The 23,752-nt window shown below is 45.6% G+C and overlaps 1 protein-coding gene across 4 annotated transcripts in view; it reads right to left on the bottom strand.

Moving 5' to 3' along the window:
• LOC147623793 (methyltransferase) overlaps nucleotides 1–23,752 on the bottom strand; it is a 128,033-nt gene that overhangs the window by 88,766 nt on the left and 15,515 nt on the right. For 3 of the 4 annotated variants that reach the window (XM_086820407.1, XM_086820406.1, XM_086820405.1), the window contains exons 2-3: nucleotides 12,795–12,868; nucleotides 12,539–12,681 (exon numbers count right to left, since the gene is read on the bottom strand). In XM_086820407.1, the coding sequence (XP_086676533.1) occupies nucleotides 12,539–12,681; nucleotides 12,795–12,868 (217 nt within the window). Of the gene's footprint in view, nucleotides 1–12,538; nucleotides 12,682–12,794; nucleotides 12,872–23,752 lie in introns of all 4 variants that reach the window. The other variant, XM_086820408.1, reaches the window with a different exon arrangement.

Below are 23,752 nucleotides of genomic sequence, written 5' to 3'. Positions count from 1 at the left end.
TTGTGGATGCCGTGTGGACAAGAAGCCAGATGTAGGTTCTTTGCAGGCTTCAGGAGTTCTACTGGGACGGCTGAATTACCAGCCTTATATTGTAATCAAAGCTCTTATAATCAATTAAAGAAATACCGCAAGGGGCGCCACTGCGATTTGGGGCCAATCGGTGTCCGTGTACTGTTTGCAGGAGCACTCTAGCTCCCCTTGTTTGTTTTCCTTTTCCAGGTCCTCAATGGTGTTGAAGTGTTTTATGTGCGAGTGCTTGTTTCACCGCCCGTCAGGCTGGTTTACAAGGTTCCGTTGGCCGGGACACATCGTCGACTTTCTCAAGGAGGCGAGCCCGTGGTTGTCACATCAAAAGCTTCAACATGAGGAAAGTGAAAAGGAAGTGCAGGACACAGTGCAGGATTGTGTCTTTGCCTATATGAGGTGAAGAGCAAGAGCTGAAGATGAAGTTCAGGAGAAAAGACACCAAGGACAAGAAGTAGTCGGCCAGGAACAAGAAGCAGTTGAAGTGTTATGGTGCAGGAGATGCGTTGAAGGCTATGGCTTTCGACAGTTTGTCACCGGTGGTATCTTCATAGAGGCTTCATGGGTTCGGAAGACAGTTTCTTTCTATGTTTAGCAGTGGTGATCTACTATGCTTCATCGAGGACTTGTGCTTACCACTTGGGTGGAGTGCAAGCAGGTTTTGGGTGCCTGAGGATGTATCAGATGAGGCTCAGATGGAAGTGGAGGAACTTGACGAGGTTCCTATTCCTGAGCATATACTGGCACATAATGAAAGAAAGGTACATGGTAAGGTTTCCCGTCGCTATCCTGTGAAGTTCAAGAGCTCTTCACTCATGGATACGAAGTGGATGGAGGAGGTTCACTGATGGATGCGAAGTGGATGGAGAAGGGTGACTTAGCAGATTCACCTCAGGAGTTGCAGCTTTATCTTGATGCCTATGAGTTGGAGTCGACTCTTGTTACGGCTCATTCAGGTTCAGCAGGGCATAGGTCTGGAGTATTGCCTGATGCTCAAGAGGGGGGTAGCACCTCCGCTCCCTTGTTACAGACAGGCTCAGTTGTCATCTAGGAGTCGCTTGGTGACATCTTTGTATTCACCCGAAGGTACTGAGGCTGACAGTACATCTGCTTATGGGACTTCTATGATATTGTGTACTAGTCACAGGAGATGGTGGTTGAGTATGGTTCACAGTCGCGCGCACCTTGAACTATAACTGCAACTATGGATAACTCTATGGAGGACATAAGTCTTGCGAGCAGTCCTAGAGTTGGTTCGGTTCATGGATATATGGATTGAACCCTATTTGTGCATGTATGCATACACTTTTTGAGGTAGAGGTATTTTTGTATTCTGGTGCCATTGGATCCCGGTACCATTGAGAATACATTGGGAAATACTCTGCATTGTGTCATGTGGTGCATGTATGTTGGTATGATACATCAAGTGCTTTATTATGTCATGGATGCACCGGATGGCCATGAGACATATGTGGGAAAGTACTTAGTGGATGTAGTGTTTGGATGCATTGAGTGCTTTCATATGCTCATGTTTTACCATCAGTCGCGGGTCGTGCGGGATGCCCATGGGCGTAAGGCTTGCGAGCAGCCCTTAGACTGTTACTTTGGAGTAGGTAGAGCATTTTGAGGAGCATATTGTTTGCGAATGCATGTGTGTGTCATGCATATGTGTGTCATATGTCGATTGATGCATGGTTTTGTTTTTGGCTAACACAGGTAACGTGTTTCCATTTGGTTTTAGACTTTTGCTGGAGGTTCTGAAGGAACAAGCAAGAGGACAGTGTGGCTTATTGTGCAGGATGATTATTTTATCACCCAGATGCATTGGAAGGCCATTGTTTTTCCCATATGGGGTGTCTTTGCTCATGAGATGCTTTACTGTGCCATTGAGTGCAATCGAGGACGCTTGCCATTTTTCAAGAGGGGGGTATGTTACGACCCTGTGTTTTTCTCTGGACAATATGCAGGTGTGCACGGGGACATGGTGGACAGTGTGAATGGCATCAGGTTGGAGTCAAAACGTAAGCCCACGTGTGTGGACAACCCCAAGTGTGAAGGGAGCCGATTGATTAAAGTCTCTCATAACCCATGGGGACAAAGGGGTTTGGAGGGGACAAAGGTTTAAAAACCTTTAAAAATTATTATAAAGCCCTTCATTAAAGAAAAACGTGGCCCTTATGCTATTTTGGGGCCACGTGTGCTTTTTGGGAAAAAGGGGGGGCTGGCAGGCAAAAGAGGCGCCTATCCCTTGATGAGGCGCATGTGCTTTTTGGGTGGCTGCGTAGAGGTGGACTGCATGTTGGCTGCGCATAGAAGAGCCTGTGCAGAACTGTACGACTGCTGCAGGTACAGTGTACGGCTGCTCTGCAGGTACAGTCCACGTGGCAGGTCAGGCTGCTGTCTACAGGTACAGGCGGCGCAGTCAGGTACAGCTGCAGGTACAGTCCACGTGGCAGCTGTACGACTGCAGATTCAGATGTACGATTGTACGACTGGAGGCATATTTGTACGGACAGGTACAGCTGATATAGGCGGCTGCTGTACGACAGCTGATACAGAAAGAAGGGGCTGGTTTTTTTCTTGACATAAAGGTGAACAAGGGCTGGTTTTTCATGAACATAGACATCATGTCGATGGCGTTCATCTGATAGAACTTTCAGCTTCTCTTTGCTTTGGGTTCGGGACTGTTTTGGGACAGTTTATGGGCTGTTTTTGTTTGGCTGCAAATTCAGCTATGTGCTTGGGTTTTTGGCTGCAAGTACAAGGTCACTTGGTTATGTTTCTTGGCATGGGAGTGATGCAAGCTCGCATGGCTGCGTGCTCATGGAGCAGATTGTTTTCTTCCTGCTAGAAAGGAACAGAGGGACCTACAGTTATGGGCATCTCTATGTTGCTAGATGTTTCATGAGGGAACAGGTAACTAGATGTATGGAAACAGGACAGAAGTTTCAAAGGGAAACAAGCCTAAGGGTTTCATGTGGAAACAGGTCGTAGGTTTCTCGAGGAAACATGTTTTTGGGTTTCTCTAGGAGATAGGTCACATGCAGGCAGCAGGTACAGGAGTGGACACATGTTTGGTACAGCCTTGCTACTGATTGGACAGGGGACAGGGAATCCATGACAGAGATGGATAAAACCCTTGGAAGGTAGAGAGGGTTGGTACAGGTGTGTTGACTGTATGGTATGCTGTGCTGTGATACGAGTTCTCTTTTGAGAGACAGTTTGGGAGTCTGTATTGTGATGCAGAAGCACTGGATGTGTCAGGGTGTGATGCTGTTCATAGTGTGAGAGGCTATGGATGGTTGTGGCAGCCTTGATCATGGGAGAAAGCTTCTGTATGCAGACTCAATGTGAGAGAGTCTTTCGATGTGAACAATGGCTGGATTTGTTTGTGGATGCCGTGTGGACAAGAAGCCACATGCAGGTTCTTTGCAGGCTTCAGGAGTTCTACTGGGACGGCTGAATTACCAACCTTATATTGTAATCAAAGCTCTTATAATCAATTAAAGAAATACCGCAAGGGGCGCCACTGCGATTTGGGGCCAATCGGTGTCCGTGTACTGTTTGCAGGAGCACTCTAGCTCCCCTTGTTTGTTTTCCTTTTCCAGGTCCTCAATGGTGTTGAAGTGTTTTATGTGCGAGTGTTTGTCTCACCGCCCGTCAGGCCGGTTTACAAGGTTCCGTTGGCCGGGACACATCGTCGACTTTCTCAAGGAGGCGAGCCCGTGGTTGTCACATCAAAAGCTTCAACATGAGGAAAGTGAAAAGGAAGTGCAGGACACAGTGCAGGATTGTGTCTTTGCCTATATGAGGTGAAGAGCAAGAGCTGAAGATGAAGTTCAGGAGAAAAGACACCAAGGACAAGAAGTAGTCGGCCAGGAACAAGAAGCAGTTGAAGTGTTATGGTGCAGGAGATGCGTTGAAGGCTATGGCTTTCGACAATTTGTCACCGGTGGTATCTTCATAGAGGCTTCATGGGTTCGGAAGACAGTTTCTTTCTATGTTTAGCAGTGGTGATCTACTATGCTTCATCGAGGACTTGTGCTTACCACTTGGGTGGAGTGCAAGCAGGTTTTGGGTGCCTGAGGATGTATCAGATGAGGCTCAGATGGAAGTGGAGGAACTTGACGAGGTTCCTATTCCTGAGCATATACTGGCACATAAGGAAAGAAAGGTACATGGTAAGGTTTCCCGTCGCTATCCTGTGAAGTTCAAGAGCTGTTCACTTATGGATACGAAGTGGATGGAGGAGGTTCACTGATGGATGCGAAGTGGATGGAGAAGGGTGACTTAGCAGATTCACCTCAGGAGTTGCAGCTTTATCTTGATGCCTATGAGTTGGAGTCGACTCTTGTTACGGCTCATTCAGGTTCAGCAGAGCATAGGTCTGGAGTATTGCCTGATGCTCAAGAGGGGGGTAGCACCTCCGCTCCCTTGTTACAGACAGGCTCAGTTGTCATCTAGGAGTCGCTTGGTGACATCTTTGTATTCACCCGAAGGTACTGAGGCTGACAGTACATCTGCTTATGGGACTTCTATGATATTGTGTACTAGTCACAGGAGATGGTGGTTGAGTATGGTTCACAGTCGCGCGCACCTTGAACTATAACTGCAACTATGGATAACTCTATGGAGGACATAAGTCTTGCGAGCAGTCCTAGAGTTGGTTTGGTTCATGGATATATGGATTGAACCCTATTTGTGCATGTATGCATACACTTTTTGAGGTAGAGGTATTTTTGTATTCTGGTGCCATTGGATCCTGGTACCATTGAGAATACATTGGGAAATACTCTACATTGTGTCATGTGCTGCATGTATGTTGGTATGATACATCAAGTGCTTTATTATGTCATGGATGCACCATTGGGTGTAACTCCTGCGGGATGGCCATGAGACATATGTGGGAAAGTACTTAGTGGATGTAGTGTTTGGATGCATTGAGTGCTTTCATATGCTCATGTTTTACCATCAGTCGCGGGTCCTGCAGGATGCCCATGGGCGTAAGGCTTGCGAGCAGCCCTTACACTGTTACTTTGGAGTAGGTAGAGCATTTTGAGGAGCATATTTTGCGAATGCATGTGTGTGTCATGCATATGTGTGTCATATGTCGATTGATGCATGGTTTTGTTTTTGGCTAACACAGGTAACGTGTTTCCATTTGGTTTTAGACTTTTGCTGTAGGTTCTGAAGGAACAAGCAAGAGGACAGTGTGGCTTATTGTGCAGGATGATTATTTTATCACCCAGATGCATTGGAAGGCCATTGTTTTTGCCATATGGGGTGTCTTTGCTCATGAGATGCTTTACTGTGCCATTGAGTGCAATCGAGGACGCTTGCCATTTTTCAAGAGGGGGGTATGTTACGACCCTGTGTTTTTCTCTGGACAATATGCAGGTGTGCACGGGGACATGGTGGACAGTGTGAATGGCATCAGGTTGGAGTCAAAAAGTAAGCCCATGTGTGTGGACAACCCCAAGTGTGAAGGGAGCCGATTGATTAAAGTCTCTCATAACCCATGGGGACAAAGGGGTTTGGAGGGGACAAAGGTTTAAAAACCTTTAAAAATTATTATAAAGCCCTTCATTAAAGAAAAACGTGGCCCTTATGCTATTTTGGGGCCACGTGTGCTTTTTGGGAAAACGGGGGGCTGGCAAGCAAAAGAGGCGCCTATCCCTTGATGAGGCGCATGTGCTTTTTGGGTGGCTAAGTAGAGGTGGACTGCATGTTGGCTGCGCATAGAAGAGCCTGTGCAGAACTATACGACTGCTGCAGGTACAGTCCACGTGGCAGGTCAGGCTGCTGTCTATAGGTACAGGCGGCGCAGTCAGGTACAGTCCACGTGGCAGCTGTACGACTGCAGATTCAGATGTACGATTGTACGGCTGCAGGCATATTTGTACGGACAGGTACAGCTGATCTAGGCGGCTGCTGTACGACAGCTGATACAGAAAGGAGGGGCTGGTTTTTTTCTTGACATAAAGGTGAACAAGGGCTGGTTTTTCATGAACATAGACATCATGTCGATGGCGTTCATCTGATGGAACTTTCAGCTTCTCTTTGCTTTGGGTTCGGGACTGTTTTGGGACAGTTTATGGGCTGTTTTTGTTTGGCTGCAAATTCAGCTATGTGCTTGGGTTTTTGGCTGCAAGTACAAGGTCACTTGGTTATGTTTCTTGGCATGGGAGTGATGCAAGCTCGCATGGCTGCGTGCTCATGGAGCAGATTGTTTTCTTCCTGCTAGAAAGGAACAGAGGGACCTACAGTTAAGGGCATCTCTATGTTGCCAGATGTTTCATGAGGGAACAGGTAACTAGATGTATGGAAACAGGACAGAAGTTTCAAAGGGAAACAGGCCTAAGGGTTTCATGTGGAAACAGGTCGTAGGTTTCTCGAGGAAACATGTTTTTGGGTTTCTCTAGGAGATAGGTCACATGCAGGCAGCAGGTACAGGAGTGGACACATGTTTGGTACAGCCTTGCTACTGATTGGACAGGGGACAGGGAATCCATGACAGAGATGGATAATACCCTTGGAAGGTAGAGAGGGTTGGTACAGGTGTGTCGACTGTATGGTATGTTGTGCTCTGATACGAGTTCTCTTTTGAGAGACAGTTTGGGAGTCTGTATTGTGATGCAGAAGCACTGGATGTGTCAGGGTGTGATGCTGTTCATAGTGTGAGAGGCTATGGATGGTTGTGGCAGCCTTGATCATGGGAGAAAGCTTCTGTATGCAGACTCAATGTGAGAGTCTTTCGATGTGAACAATGGCTGGATTTGTTTGTGGATGCCGTGTGGACAAGAAGCCCGATGCAGGTTCTTTGCAGGCTTCAGGAGTTCTACTAGGACGGCTGAATTACCAGCCTTATATTGTAATCAAAGCTCTTATAATCAATTAAAGAAATACCGCAAGGGGCGCCACTGCGATTTGGGGCCAATCGGTGTCCGTGTACTGTTTGCAGGAGCACTCTAGCTCCCCTTGTTTGTTTTCCTTTTCCAGGTCCTCAATGGTGTTGAAGTGTTTTATGTGCGAGTGTTTGTTTCACCGCCCGTCAGGCCGGTTTACAGGGCACCCCACACTGGACCACATCTTCACATTACGGGGTATCATTGAGGAGGGGAGAGCACATGGGCACCGGATATACCGCTACTATGTGGATTTCCGCAAGGCTTTTGACACAGTCCCACGGGCCAGATTGATGAGGAGACTGCAGGACATGGGAGTACCAACAGAGATGCTTTGGGGGATCCTCACACTCTATGAATCTGTCAATGGCAGAGTGCAAGCCCAAGAGGGGGAATCAGAGGACATACATAGCACTATCGGGGTGAAACAGGGCTGTCCCTTATCTCCCACTCTATTTGGGCTCTACATTGATGAGGTGTCTAACTACATAGACAGACACTGAGGTCCAGGAGCACTTTTGGCAGGAGTTTTGATACCCATTCTATTGTATGCAGATGACATTGTCCTCATTTTTGACTCACCAAAGGAGCTACAGAGACACTTGGATGCATTACACGCCTTTTGCGAGGATTAGGACCTCACCATAAACCTTGGGAAGACCAAGGTTATGATCTTTAACACCTCCTCGCAGTGGATACGTAGATCTGCACAACAGTTTACATATAGTGGGGAGCTAGTGGAGCATGTGACCTCTTATGTATACCTTGGGATCACTTTTACCGGACCATGTTTCTCTATGCGGATGGCAGCCGAAACCAGATTGATGTGAGGCTATGCATCCTTGGGCTCACTTGAGAGGCAGTGCTCACAGATACTGTTTCAAGAGCCAGGGACGAAGCTCTGGCTATTTGACACACTAGTCACGCCCACACTACTATATGGAGCTCCCATCTGGGGTCCTAGTTTATACCACAGGAGGAGACAAAGGGAGGAGCCAGCTGAGACAGACACGGAGGATGTATATGATGGGTGGAAGCCGATGGAGAGGCCGCTATGATGATGATCTCACGCATGATTAGAAGTAAGCCATCATTGCCACACGACTCACGAGATTGTGCGGGTGGAGATAGGGGCTGCACCGATTGTGACAGAGGCTATTTTCCAGACAGTGACATACTGGACAGATTATGGAGGCTCCCACCGGACAAATACCCCAGGCTTGCCCTAGAGTCCTCCAGACAACTGGCACTAGACAGAGACACGCAGTGTTGGTATGCCCAGGTGAGCACTTGGTTTGGTATGCATGACATGCAGATGGAGGCACTCCCTCCGTCCCAGTATAGCATAGAGGCGCCCTCCTTTGCTCTCAGCCGCACAGAGCTAAACAGGGTCATCAGGAAGGACATCGTGAGACTGGATACTCAGAGGACTTGACACCCACCCGTCCAGCCCCTTGGGACGAAGATGGCCTTTTACAAGGGACCATTTTCTTCGCCTGACAAATGATGGCTTCATCACCCGCCCGCACTACATGGACACACATCTGTCATTTGGGGCGCGATGTGCTATTGGACAAATCCGCACCTCATCCCATCAATTGGGAGTGGAGACAGCCTGATCTGGGGGCCTAGGGCAGCTGCACGAGAGGACAAGATATGTTAGCTTTGTCACACAGGCTGAGATAGAGGCCCACTATGTATGCAGATGCCCAGTATACTATGAGATTAGGGAGGTTCCACTGCCTCTACCGAGAAGGATTTGGACCACTTTCCAGGATCATGGATTTCCCAGACCAGAGATGCTTCGGACTTTTCCTCCTGAAGCTTCGCAGACACAGGGAGTCCCTTTTGCGCATAGACCAGCGGTACCCGTCAGAGGACCAGTACAAAGAGCTCACCGACTTCTTCCAGACCAAAGTGACAAGGGCATTTACGGGAATCTTAAGGCATTAATTGAAGAAAAAAGGTGAAAGCCCCAAGGGGGTTTATACCTTAGAGGATTAATTGGCCACATGGCAAGCATTGGGCAAGGAGGTGTATGGCCTGCACATGAAAGTAGCATAAATCAAGGAAATTCCAATCGTGGGTTTGAGGAAAGAGTTGTCTTTCTCTATTCTATTGTTCTATCTTCTCTATTATTCACTTACACATTAGGCACACCTCTACCACAAGTACTATCTCTAGCGTAGCCAAACACATAAGGACTTCATATTTCGTCTATAAATGGTTTGGCGAGTTGCCTTAGATTAAATAAGAATGGAAGCAAGCACAAAGGTTGTTGCTTCACCAAAGCACACGAGGGAGTATTGTCAAAAGAGGGAAAATTTCAAGGAGTGGAAAACCTAGGAGTTTGGACCAGTGATTGACCAAGAGGAGGTGCTATTTTCTATTTCTCAAGATTCAAAATCAATCCACTACCCAGAGTGTGGTGGCAACACCAACAACAGACTGCAGTGGTGGATGATGACAGTATCCATTCACAATTTACAAATCTAGAAGTTCTAGCCAATTCAGAAGTTTCGAGCATTCAAGAAGAAGTTCATACACTTCCGACAGTTTCACAGGTTTCCAATGTTCTAGATTCTGTATTAGTGGAGACATCACATGTGAAGTTAGTGATGGGAGACGTGGAGATCGGTATGCTAAATGAGCTTGTGGCAAACTTAGATTTTAATCATGTAGAGGTATATAAAAATGAAAGGAATCCAATGATCAAGTATGTTGATTTGCTTGATGGTGAACCAATGGCAAGGACATGGGAGCAGGACAGGGCTCTTAAATTGCATCCAAAGGAAGAGCTACCGGAAAAGGGTGAGTTTTCAAAGCCATCAAATTTACCAAACAGAAATTTGATTGTACCCATTCAACTAGCTCAAGACAACATCAATCTTTGTCGAGAAGATTCCGTGAAGATTGAGAAGTTGTTTTCAAGATTCAGTCCAGCACCCGACAAAAGACTTGAAGAAGGACATGATTGAGGCATGGATGATCCACGCAGAGCTTTGGGATGATGATGTTTCCCTATGCCCAAAATAAGCAAGAGGGGTTTTGTCACATGCATCAGTCCTGTACGCATGGGCCATGATAATAGAACGCTTGTACACTTTAATTAGGGTTAGTGTTATGGTAGAATCAGTAGTAAATTAGCATGGTGTAGTAATGGACAGGTTTGGGCAGTTATGGACCAATTTTAGGCAGTCTAAGCATGTGTAGAACTTGCATGGCCAAGGGGCCAAGGGGCCAAGGGTTGGGCACCTTCTTAGCTTAATGTGAACACAATTGATGAATTTTATGACATGTTTTTTTGGGCTTACAAAAGGCTAGCCAACTGGAGTAGTTGAACAAGGATTTTTCCTATAAAAGACATCCCTAACTCCCCATTCTACATATATTTTGGAGAAGCCAAGAGAGAGAAGAAGAAGAAGAAGAAGAAGAAGAAGAAGAAATATTAACGTCTTGCAAATGACCCAGCAGGCCTATGAGACAAAAGGTGTACAACATGTCCATGGAATCTCATCATGCCACATGGGAAAAAAGACAACATAACAAAAAGAACTAACACTAATCCCTAGGTAAATGTAGATATGTATGGATCATCATCATCATCTTCATCATGGAGGATCACCATCCTCATCATCGTGGATACAAAGTGGGTGTAGAGGATACGGGGGTGTGAGTGCGGAGAGAGCTATCCATCGATGTGTGGTAGGGGTCCATAAAGGATGTCCAACATCGGCGAGGGGGTGAGGAGGGCCCCTAGATCTGGAGGGCCGAGGAGAAGCTGGGACGAGGTAGCAGCTACAGATGCTCGATGGTGGGTGAGGAACTCATCAATCTGGGGCAGAGAGAGAGAGAGAGAGATTTTAACGTCTTCAAAAGACCCAAAGGGTCTATGAGACCCAAAGAGTAGTACAATAACTCCATGAAAGTACTAATTCATGGGAAAACTAATAACTTCAAAAGAAAACTAGTTACCTATATTATGAACATGTGTCACTGAAAAAAAGGTAATACAGGTAGTCATGTGGCTAATACAAAGTGCCAGCACAGTGGATGGATATGGGTCCATCCTGCTCCATACAATAGCCGCACAGCAAATGTGCAGGTCGCACACTTCTTCCTCTCAACAAACAAAAGTGACGTCTCCTTCCTTCTCAAGGCTGGTTGACCTTTTACATAATGACCTCCATGCATGACATATCCCCATGTGGTGGCGCTTGCCACCCACTTGGCATTAAATGCTGTCATTTGGTCCACGTTAATTCCCTGGCCTCCAATAACTTTAGTGTCTGCGATACCTTGATAGCTTCACATTATTTTCCAACATTTACTCCTGGCCCTTTCATGCTTGCACATTACAAGGTGAGAACACACATGATAATAATAAAATAAGGGCTCGGTTTCATACTCACCACCTGTTAAACCCAAAAACAACTGGTATGTGTGCAGATTGAACCACAATGTTAAATTCACACCCATCCTTCGGAGTTTTGGGTATCCCTGAAGCCCTTCCCATACATTACAACCAGGCAATGTCCACATTCAAAAGCAGTTCGCGCGCACAATTTAGACCTGAAGAGTCCCACAACAATTGAAAAGTCCCCAACAGCTGAATGGCCATAACAAAAGGTCATGGCTTCATCCTATAAGCCCGCCTTCCGGCCCCCCTCATGATCATCACACACTTTTTCCTCTCCTCTGTAGAAACGACCTTTGGGTGAACTTGAAGACTAGGAAAAACACAGCCAGCCAGCGTTTTCATCCAGACAGCAGGATTCCTTTGCAACTTGGGCTGAGGTTACAGTGTTGATCTCTTCAAGATACCCATTTGTACTTCTACTAGTTGTACAATTGGGCTAGCATAGGTTACTTGTGCATGATTGTCAAAGGCTGACATTACCAACCATATAAGTATAACGTGGATAATCAATGAGGAGGCACACTCCTTGCCTAAGAAAGCGTATTGCTTGAGAGACTGCCGTGTGCAGGTTATCCCTAGTTGCCTTTGTGAGCTTCACTATGTTGATTGCATGGCTTTCCAGTTGTATGCATACACCTTGTGGATTGAAGCAAGACTGCCATGAGAAAATGCTCTTCCCCTAGACAGAAAATGCATTGTTACAGCTCCCCCTAATCCTGTGGCTGGTAATTGGCTTCTTCTAGCCTTAAGCTTGCAGTTCTTTTCCCTTGGTTTATAGCTCATTGATAACCTCCCTTCACCGTCCAGCCTAGCTTCAGCCAAGCATGAAATCACACTACACAATGTCCACCAAGCTTCCACTCAATTTCTCAAGAAGCTTCTTTAACCCATGTTGTGCTAGCTCTGGCTTCCTGTGGTGTTATGGTCACAACTCATTGAGCCTTTGCCTTAGTTTAAAGCTCATTGTTGCCTTGACCCTAAACCCACAATGGTACACATGGCCCTCTAGGCTTCCCACTTAGTGCACATGTTCTGACCACTACCCTAGAGAGCCTATGATAGTCTATTTCTCTACTGCAATAGAAACAGTCCTTTTACATGGTGCTTCCTATAAGTGTAAATGTGAGTTGAATATCCTACTAGAGAAATGTGCTACCCAAAACTTATAAATTGAAGCAATACTACCTACCAAAGGCGGCAGCCACATGCCAGTATGGCCCAGCTGGAGAGAGATAGCGAGCATCTCCAGCAGCCGCAATATCTATACGGCTGCGACCAATTCTTGCCACGACCCCTTCAACAATGCCTCCTTTCCCATCAAATAGCTCCACCCTTCAAAAGAGAAACGATTCAGTGCAAAGATTTCTTACTTATTAATAGTGAGATTACCAGAAAGAGAAAAAAGCAACTATGCCTTGAGCGTAGCATCAGAAATTAATGTATACCTGTCATCTATACCAAGCCGCAAGACCTTGGACATGTGCCAAAACTCATCCCCTTGAATTGGAATTGTCAAACCCTACTATATAAACCAGAAGGAGAGAAACCATTTCAATGATTCTCAGCCAAGTAGATTTGAACCTCTGGTATTGGCATCTACCCTTGTATACATTACAAATGACGCATTTTAAAAAGAGAAAGATAAGGGTGAGGTGCAGAGCTACAGTTTTCACAAGCAAATTAAGCCTTGCCACATTCTTGAATAGAGCTCACAAAAGTCCCATGATCTTCAGCAAAGTGCATTATTGCATAGGTTACAAGTAAGCACCTTCCCTCTACCATCACTAGAAAACACTTGCGAAATTAAATCCATGATAGGCAGACACTAAAGCAATTGAGCAAAGTTCTTTTATACGCACAAACAAAGTGACCAAACCCTTTCATGGGTGCATGGGCAGGTAATATGGTGTGTGCATGGTTGCCAATAAACACAATTCTACAAGTTACCCTAGTTGATAACCCTAAGCCTCATAGAATCCAAGTAAGTGTCCTTAAGGTCACTTTACAGTAACTCATAATTAATGACTCTATCAGTAAGGTCACCCCTGGCTGTGAATCTAGCATCATCATTAAAGGCCAGCCCATTTATGACCTTTGAAGGCATAACAATCGCTTACACTTCCCTATCCTGGAACTGCTCCTCTGAAGCCTGTTTGCCTAATATCAACATGGGATTCTATGCAGAAAGAAGCTCACATAAGGAACTTATAATTCTTCCATGAGAGCTTGTTCATTGCACATGTTGTAGAGATCTCTTGTTGCTTCCATCTAGGCATAGTGAGCTCTCCCTTCAACCTTTGGCTAAGGAGCATTCAACACTTTCCTCAAATGTTGGTTGCTCTATGCTGACTCTTGCATCCAAACGCACGTTCATGAGCTTCAGAAGGCTGCTCGATTTCTGAAGCAGGAAGATGTTGATTGATGAATGAAGAGGGGAGGGGAGGCGAGGCGAGGGACCTATTTATATGGCAATCGGTCCTTCCATCTGCTGCTTGGCTGGCCCATTGCTGCTATTTGACGGTTGCCTGACATTTGCCTAATGTTGTCCACCACCTAGCTGCTCTATCCAATATATATACCTAGATGAATCCAGGAACATGCCCAAATTCACCTTTTAGGAACATGCATGTTATATAATTATGGTAGTCAACCCACAAGATTAAATAACTATCAACTCCATTATGCATAGTATGGACTAGATACTACGACATCCCCACTAACGTCATCAGTGCCCAATAGTGGGTGTAGAACATTGTATCACGATATGCTCTTACACACGCACTCCACACACACACACACACACACACATAAGAGCATATTTTCACACAAAGCCCTTCGTATTGAGTTTCTGTCAAACCTCCGGAGATGTAGGGCAGACTCAACCATAATGAAGCCTAGCACTAAGGAAAGTAGCAAATAGAAAGAATTAGTACAGCAAATAAGTAGTTGACAGGGCAAATGCACCACTAAAGATAGAAAGAATAAGCACAATATCAACTGGCCACAACTCGGATGAAAACTTCACAATGTGAAATCTGCATGTCTGCTAATACGGCTGAATTATATACCTAGATGAATCCAGGAACATGCCCAAATTCACCTTTTAGGAATATGCATGTTATATAATCATGGTAGTCAACCCACAAGACTATATAACTATCAACTCCATTATGCATAGTATGGACTAGATACTACGACATCCCTACTAACGTCATCACTGCCCCCAATAGTGGGTGTAGAACTCTGTATCAAAATATGCTCACACTCCACACACACACACACACATAAGAGCATATATTCACACAAAGCCCTTCGTACTAAGTTTCTGCTCTATCCAATGCCTATAAGCAACCTGTCCTTCACCAAAACTACCTAGCTTGGGTTCAACTACTTTGCAAGTGCATTCCATCCCCCCCCCACTAAGACTCACATTACGTTCTTACAATGATTCACATCATAATTTATAAACAAAGCCCAAGGTCCAAAAAACAAGTACAAAAGACATCTCTAAACTTTAAACCTCAAAGTTCCAACTTGTAATTCTAACATGAAGAGTCAACAAACAAGACTTGGAATTGACGACAAGAAAATAAAAAACGACATTTAAATTCCATAAATTATAATCTAGAATCTAGATTCCAGATTCCATCACAATTTAGCATATGCTATAGAGCATTTGCCAATAACTAATAATATGTCATGACTCATGAGAAGTTCTGAAAGTTCAAAGGAAACATAACAAACTGTTTACATAACTTGTAAATACGGAATATAAGACTCCAATGTACTATCATGATATCATCTATGTAGAAAAGTCAAGAGTCAAGACTAGTGACTAGTCACTAGTAGTCACTAGTCATCAAAATTACAAAATCCAAAATAATAAATCATGTACTGAACTACTATAGTAGTAGGCTGCAGCCATGGCTACAAGCCTATATATCCGTGAAATCACCAAAATCACTACGCTCAGAATTATTCTCACACTCTGAAGGAGTGGAAGTAAGTCTAGAAGGCTCCACAACTCTTTGTCTAGAGCGGCCCCTAGCAACAACAGCAGATGTCTCCGTAGCAGCAATAGAAGATGCCTCTCCATGGTGACGTCGCATAGTAAAGCGAGTCTGGCGTGTGAACCTCATCATGTCCTTCATCCTCTGTTTTGCGTGACTGCATGTTTGAGATGTCTACACACTCAACAACAGTCTGTTTATGGTCTACTTGCTTCATCGTCAAACTCATTGTGCCGGCACCATCCAATCCTCCAACCTTCTCCAAGACTCGAAGGTTGGTACTGACATATGCGAACTTGTCTAGCTGGGAGGTGTTGAGCCGGAAAACATTAAAAACAACAAGCCTTGTTAGCCACAGCCCACCACTCACTCATCATAAAATCTTTCGAAAGACTCGTCACTCATGAGTCATGAACAACTAAATTGTAAAACTTACCTATTGCCATCCTTTGTATGTATGTCGCCCATAATATATATATACCTAGATGAATCCAATAACATGCCCAAATTCATCTTTAGGAACGTGCATGTTATATACTCATGGTAGTCAACCCACAAGACTATATAACTATCAACTCCATTATGCATAGTATGGACTAGATACTACGACATCTCCACTAACGTCATCAGTGCCCAATAGTGGGTGTAGAACTCTGTATCAAGATATGCTCTCACACACGCACTCCACACACACACACACACACATAAGAGCATATATTCACACAAAGCCCTTCGTACTGAGTTTTTGTCAAACCTCCGGAGATGCAGGCAAACTCAGCCACAATGAAGCCTAGCACTAAGGGAAGTAGCAAATAGAAAGAATTAGTACAACAAATAAGTAGTTGATAGGACAAATGCACCACTAAAGATAGAAAGAATTAGCACGATATCAACTAGCCACAAATCAGACAAAAAGTTCACAATGTGAAATCTGCATTTGCATGTCCACTAATACGGCTGAATTATATACCTAGATGAATCCAGGAACATGCCCAAATTCACCTTTTAGGAACGTGCATGTTATATACTCATGGTAGTCAACCCACAAGACTATATAACTATGAACTCCATTATACATAGTATGGACTAGATACTACGACATCCCCACTAACGTTATCAGTGCCCAATAGTGGGTGTAGAACTCTGTATCAAGATATGCACTCACACACGCACTCCACACACACACACACACACACACACACACACACACATAAGAGCATATATTCACACAAAGCCCTTTGTACTGAGTTTCTGTCAAACCTCCGGAGATGGAGGGCAGACTCAACCATAATGAAGCCTAGAACTAAGGGAAGTAGCAAATAGAGAGAATTAGTACAACAAATAAGTAGTTGATAGGACAAATGCACCGCTAAAGATAGAAAGAATTAGCACAATATGAACTGGTCGTCCATAATACTCCACAATCTCTTTCCGCCAAAGGAGCTTACCTCTCGTAAGAGAACTCGCATAGCCAAAGCCTAGAGAGTGGGATTAAAACCTCCAAATTTCTCCCACCAAGAAACTAGAAGGGCCTCATTCTCAAGATCCTTTGCAATTACACGTGAGGAATTATCCCTATTACCTCTGTACTCCAAGAGGTCCTCCTCAAGTTGATTCTGCACTCTCCATCACTATGGTAAAGCCTCTCCACATAGTCATTTTAACCAAAATGCAGCACATGATCTAACCTATGTGCATCACTCTCCACAAAGAGTGGAGAAAATGAGCCACACAATGAATTGGCCGTAGAAACCAAGACCACCTTTTGTCAAAGATCTCTAACATAGAAGCTACCCTGCATAGGCAAAATAACATCATAAACTTAGTGAATTAGGATCCAAAAACCCATATAAAAATATGTACATCTCAGTGCTAAGTACTCTGCAATCACATATGGCACACTTGAGTCTCTCCATGAACTTATAAAGTAACCCCATAGTAGATCCCTCACTATCACATAAGCGCAACACTCAGACAATGGGAAAAAGTGCATCATGAATGGCATCTGCACTTGCCCAGTACTCATTGTTGTAAACGGTATTCTGGATTTAACAAGTAGTACGCGAGCTAGACTCAACCCAAGCAAGCCACTCCTGGTGAACCACCATACGTCGTAAATCATCCTTGCATTTGACCAAGCTGCAAAACCAACGTACAAGTCTTGACTCTCAAATGGAAATACACGTCTCCATTAGAATTTTCAATTGCTAGATTAGAATTTATTAATTACCGACACAAGACGAAAAAGATATAACAAAATCTTCTCTTTGCCTGCTTTTTGAGAGCCCATTTGTAATGGTGTGTAAACAAACCAAGAGCAAATGATTTGCGTGTGGCAAAGTTGATAAGCTGTAAGGCTTTATCAACCACTACAACAACACATGGAAGCTATCCTATATTTTCATCATAAGGTCAATGGAAGTGTGCCACACATGGAGTCCACACAATATGCGGATATATAGCTTCCACTAGCTCTCCCATGAGTTTGCAATTACTAGCATTATCAGTGAATGACTTGCATCACATGTTGTGGCCAACCCTCTTCAATAGCCTCCCGTATGTGTTGAAAAATCGACTCTCCTACACATGAATCATGATACATATTACATGTAAAATTATACTTTAGACTCTAGAGTCGAGACTCGAGACATGTCAAAGATGATTAGAAAACAAGACATGTTAACTTTAGAATCTAGATTCTTACCAATAATTCGGACACCACGGCCTGACACATCTATCGACTGTTTGTGTGCATTGTAGGAACATGTTGACTAGGAGTGTGACATGTGAAAGCTCATTTGACTTGGACTAGTAGCAACAGTACAAATTCATGTTGACTAGGAGTGTGACATGTGAAAGCTCATTTGACTTGGACTAGTAGCAACAGTACAAATTCATGTTTAGCTGTGCCAGAGGAGGTGTGGCTATCATATGATGGAGATAGACAGAGAAACATTGATCTTATGGGACAATTGGAGGCTCCTATTAAAGCCACTAGACTTGAGGAGATTGTCAATGAGGAGAGAGCAACACTTGTGGTGGACATGCTACAACCCGAGTCTACTACTCGACTTCAGTCTACTTGTGCTTCAGCTTCTACCAGTGGTCCATCCCCTCATAGTATCCATCCTGCTACTATCGATGTGACATCATCACAGCCATCCACTGCATTAGTCTTTCTGAAACTCGAACCTGGGTACTCTCTTAAGAGCATTGTCTCTGACCAAGGATCGTGCTCGGCAAACTGCCTCTCCCACAAGAGGCGGAGGCGCCCCTTCGTCTAGACTATGAATGTCTAGCCATGGTGACCTGTCACCTCACTAACCTGTAGTAAAAACAAAAACACACGCTACGCTTTAACACGAAGCTACACGAAATTCGAACAGATTTCTTGTAAATTGCAATTCAATGCGACTCAATACGAATCTGAGAAAGTTCTCGGATTTGGGGGAGCTCCAACATAAGCCCAAATCTGAGATAAATTCGAGTACACTGGGCCTAATTTTGGCCTAATTTCAGATTTGGGCTTATGTCAAAGCTCCCACAAATCTGAAATTTGGGGAAAAATGGGAATTTGGGCCCCATGTGCCCGATTTCGGGTGAGTTTCAGATTTTCCTCAAATTGAGATTTGGAAGAAATCTGAAATTTGCCCAAAATCGGGCACATGGGGCCTAATTTTCCCCAAATTTCAAATTTGGAGGAGCTCCGACATAAGCCTATATCCGAGATATGGGGGAATTAGAAATTCAGAGTTCAGCCGATGGTCGAAATTGGGCACATTGTGTCCAATTTCCCCCAAATTTCGGATTTGTGCTTATGTCAAAGTTTCCCCAAATCTGAAATTTGGGAAAAATTGGAAACATTGGGCAATGCCCCACAAATTTGGCAGGGTTAGGGTCTGAGAGAGAAAGAAAGAAAGAACGTTGTATTAACGTCTTCAAAAGGCCAAAATGAACTATGAGACCAAAAGGTTACATCATATCCATGAGGTAGAGAGAGAGAGAGAGAGAGAGAAAGAAAGAAAGAAAGAAAGAAAGAAAGCTGTATTAACGTCTACTAGAGGCCGAACTCGACCTATGAGACAAATCAATGTACAACTGTCAATGTCTTCTGGATGTCCAGAAAAAAAAAAGGACAAAATGAACATGAAACAAACTCTGAAAGTACTAAGCTAGTGGGGGGGTGTGATGGATGGAGCACTTCTACTAGAGGCTCAGTATGCAACCTATATGCGTAGGGTATACAAGAATGCAATGCAGATCTGTCTAGCTCCAACCAATACCATAATGGGGGTGTAATATGTGATACATAGGCGATGGCGAGGCAAAAATACCTTGGAGCATGATCTTCGGGTGTGAGTGTAAGTGAGCTAGCCGCTCCTGGATATGGAGAGAGAGAGAGAGAGAGAGAGAGAGAAAGAAAGAAAGAAAGATATATTAAGCGTCTACTAAAGACCCAGTGGGCCTATGAGACCAAAGTGGTACAATAATGTCCATAGGATATCTCATCATGGAATGGAAAATAAAACAGAATGAAAACATAAATATAGCTATCTCACTGGGGTGATACAAAACTGTCCATGGAAACTCGTCATGGAATACTAAGAACATAAAAACATGGGAGCAACATCAGCTCCGAGTAGATGGTAAACCACTCTCCAAAATGTCAGGCATGGGGTTGACGAGTATGGCCGAGAGGTCTCCCTCAGCTATGTCACGTGGAAAGGTAGCTCGATGGCGATGGAGCATGTCCTCGATCTAGAGCTGATGAGGTGATCGTGGCCAACGGGAGGGTCGAGGGCGTCGAGCATGCTGAAGTGCAGAGGCTCGGTTGAGGTAACTCTTCTCAGGCGAGGTAGGTCCAGAGCAACTCATGGAGGGTCCACAAGATCCACTATGTCAGTGTCCTCCACCTCCTGGGTCCGGAAGATCCACTATGTCGGTGTCCTCCACCTCCTGGGTCCGGAAGAAACTGGTGATGGTTGGCTGCCGAAGGAGGGGGCGGGGTGGCTAGGGCCTGTGTCTCAAGAAGGTGTCCCTGTGTCTGCAGAGCTCAAGCAAGAAGAGGCCCAGGCAACGCTCGTCCTAGAAGTCAATGATCCTGGAGAGTGGACCGAATCCCTCACGAAATAGACAGTGAAACCTCCCGCGGATCTCATAGTATACTGGGCAGCGGCATATGTAATGCTCCTCTGTCTCAACCTCTGTGTGGCATAGTCTGCAGATCCTCTCCTCTCTAGGTGTCCGTACGAGCTTCCCGGCTCTGAAGATGCGCTCAGCTCTACCTGTCTCCAGTCTGAGGCGGTGGGAAGAAACCTGTATCTGGCCAATCACAATCCGCATGGCATGGGATATGTGAACACTCAAGTAGCCCGGCTCTGAAGATGCGCTCAGCTCTACCTGTCTCCAGTCTGAGGCGGTGGGAAGAAACCTGTATCTGGCCAATCACAATCCGCATGGCATGGGATATGTGAACACTCAGGGAGTGTGAGGAAGTGGTCTCTGCAAAAGTGCATCTTCGTGGGGAGCTCCAGGGGTGTGATCCATGTGCAATGTGTGTAGAGGCTAAGAAGATCTGACCGGATAACCCGGTTGGTATCCTCGTGAGACAGCCGGAAAAAAGGGGAGTCCAAAAGGGAGGGTAGGCGGTCCATGCAGAGCCCATATACTGAGAACCAAGTGGAAACTAGTGCATACCATACACCAGAGTGTCCCTCAAGTGCTAGCTGTCTGGAGGACTCCAGGGCAAGCCTCGGGTACCTGTGGGGATCCATGTGACTGATGCGATGGGAGGTACGTGACTGTCTGAAAGAGTGCCTCCACTACCATCAAGACTGCAGCAAACTCTGCCTGGATAATCTGGTGTGGGACTGATGGTTTGCTACGGATCATACAGGAGAACATCATGACCTGGGGCCTCTCAACTCGTTGCCAATCCTCATCGGATAAATCTGGCCCCTGGAAAGCTGCTCCATACATCAAGGCTGGTGTTGGTGGACCAAGAGGGTGGAAATCCTTCACAAAGGGCTCTATTGAACATGTAGGCTAGTAGGGGCGCTAGGGTATCATGGGCATGCGAGATATACTCGGCAATGAGTCCCTCGTGATCTTGGGCGCTCACCCATTGCGTAGTCTACGAATGGCCTTGCGGACCATGCCCTTTGTGAAGAAGGTGGAGGTGGTGGGGCGGGGGTCTGGTGGTGGTGATACCAGCCTTCAAAAATCTGACGGGCGATGAAACAAACACTCGCACACAAACCACTTCATCACCCATGGGAACCTAGAAAAGGAAACAAACAGGGGGAGCTAGAGTGCTCCTGCAAATAGTACAAGGACACCGATTGGCCCCAAAACGCAGTGGCTCCCCTTGCGGTATTTCTTTACTTGAACAAAAATTTGAGTACATAGTACAACTCGTAGAATCCTCTACCAATAGGATCCCTCGAAGCTTTTCACCCAGGACTTCCAAATAAGAACTCTCGTTATCACAGCAAAGCATTCCATAGAGAAGGCACACCTGTACAACACCTCCCTGCTTGAAAAGGTCTTCTCCATCTCAACCATGGATCCCACAAACCCTTTCCCAAACAACAGTAGGGCTGTACCAAACCATATGACCTTCCTATAGTCACAGCTTGCATGTAACCTCAAGAAAACTATAACCTGTACCAAACCATATGACCTTCCTATAGTCACAGCATGTAACCTCAAGAAAACTATAACCTGTTCACATGAATCCAAAGACATGTTTTCCACATGAAACCAAAGACCTGTATCCGATAAACCAAAGACCTGTATCCCATAAATCATAGGCCTCTTTCCTCGATAAACCAAAGACCTGTATCCCATAAACCAAAGACCTGTATCCCATAAACCATAGGCCTCTTTCCTCGATACCAAAGCCCTGTTTCTTCTCGAAAAGCCAACGTCCTGTTTCCATGAGAAAAATCCACATATGCACCATCCAATCACGGTGCCAAAAACCCACGATTGTTTTCCAAGCGAGAGAAAAATAGAGAACCTGTAAGCAAATCCCTGAGCACATATAAGTTCGACACGAAGAGAAATCACACCATCTCTCCCATGAACATTGTCTCGTGCATCTATAGCTTGTTCTCCTGTTCAAGGTCTCTCGTACATCCATGGTACACAAAAGAGAAAACACACCAGGCCCTTATGATGAGAGAGAGAGGTTATACAGTGGCTGTCTCTGTCCAGCAGTGCCTCCCCCCTGGCGCCTCCTTCTGGCTGCCCGTTGCTGCCCACTTGGTCGCCGGTTGCTAGCTGTAGCCCACTGGCTGTAGCCCAGCCGCCCGGTGCCCCTTTGCTAGCTGCAGCCCCCGCCTGGCTGTAGCCCACCATGCGCGCAGCAGCCTGGCCCCTGTAGCCCTTACGCAGCAGCACCCTGTTGTGGCCCATGCGCAGCAGTGCCCGGCACTTCCTATAGCCCATGCGCAGCAGCGCCCAGCACTCCCTGTAGCCCACACAGCGACCACACGTCAGCTCCACACGTCAGCTCCACACGGCGACCTGCTCAAGGGGATGCGCCATGCTCCATGCGCCACCCTTCGCCCTTTTTAAAAAGAGGTGATTCGCTTTTCTCAAAAACGCCAAAAGCAACATTAAAAACGCATGCCTCAAATAATAATAATGTTTTTATCACCAAAGGTTATTAAACCTTATAAACTTTAAAACTCCTTTTTGCCCCCTTTCACACTTGGGCTGGCCACACATATGGGTTTCCTTTTCATATCCAAACTGATGCATGTTCACACTGTCCATCCCGTGCCCGTGCCTGTGCCCGTGCCCACCTGCTTGTTGTCCAAACGGAAAAACACAGGGTCGTAACAGGTGCGGGTAGGGGTGGCTGATGGGAGATATGATAGAGGGAGCATGCATAGGAGTGCCATGTGCCTGGGCAAGTGATAGGTGTGGGAGGGCGATGTTCTCGGAGTTTCCTCCATGCCTCTTTGCAGTTCGGCCCTAAGAAAAGTCGTTATAACTCATCCTCTTTCCGAGCATAGAACTCCCGTTTCTCACGTCGGGTGAGCCGTTGAGAAATCCATTGCGCTTGGCGCTTCGTGATTTGCCCAATCCGTACCTCATGCTTAAGACGGGAGCGTGTGGCCCGACATTCGTCATCATACCAACAGCTCTGGGGCATGGAACCACAAGGTGGCTTGGCCGTAGACCGCCACGTGCAGATGAAAGAAGCTGTGGCGGATGTGTGGAGTATGGTGGTGAGTTGTGTTGTGAGGGTGGATAGGGGGACATTAGGTTCCACATCCTGGAGTTGGCAGTAGATGTGGTTGGAGTAAACAAGGTCAAGCTCGTGATCAAAGAGGACCTGAGTATAATGTGAGATGGGGGGAGGTGGTGGAGGGATGGGTGGT

This window comes from Cibotium barometz, chromosome 26 (assembly GCF_041138505.1).
Source record: "Cibotium barometz isolate CiBa-2024 chromosome 26, ASM4113850v1, whole genome shotgun sequence".
Taxonomy (NCBI): Eukaryota; Viridiplantae; Streptophyta; class Polypodiopsida; order Cyatheales; family Cibotiaceae; genus Cibotium; species Cibotium barometz.
This window is presented reverse-complemented; position numbering and strand designations above follow the sequence as displayed.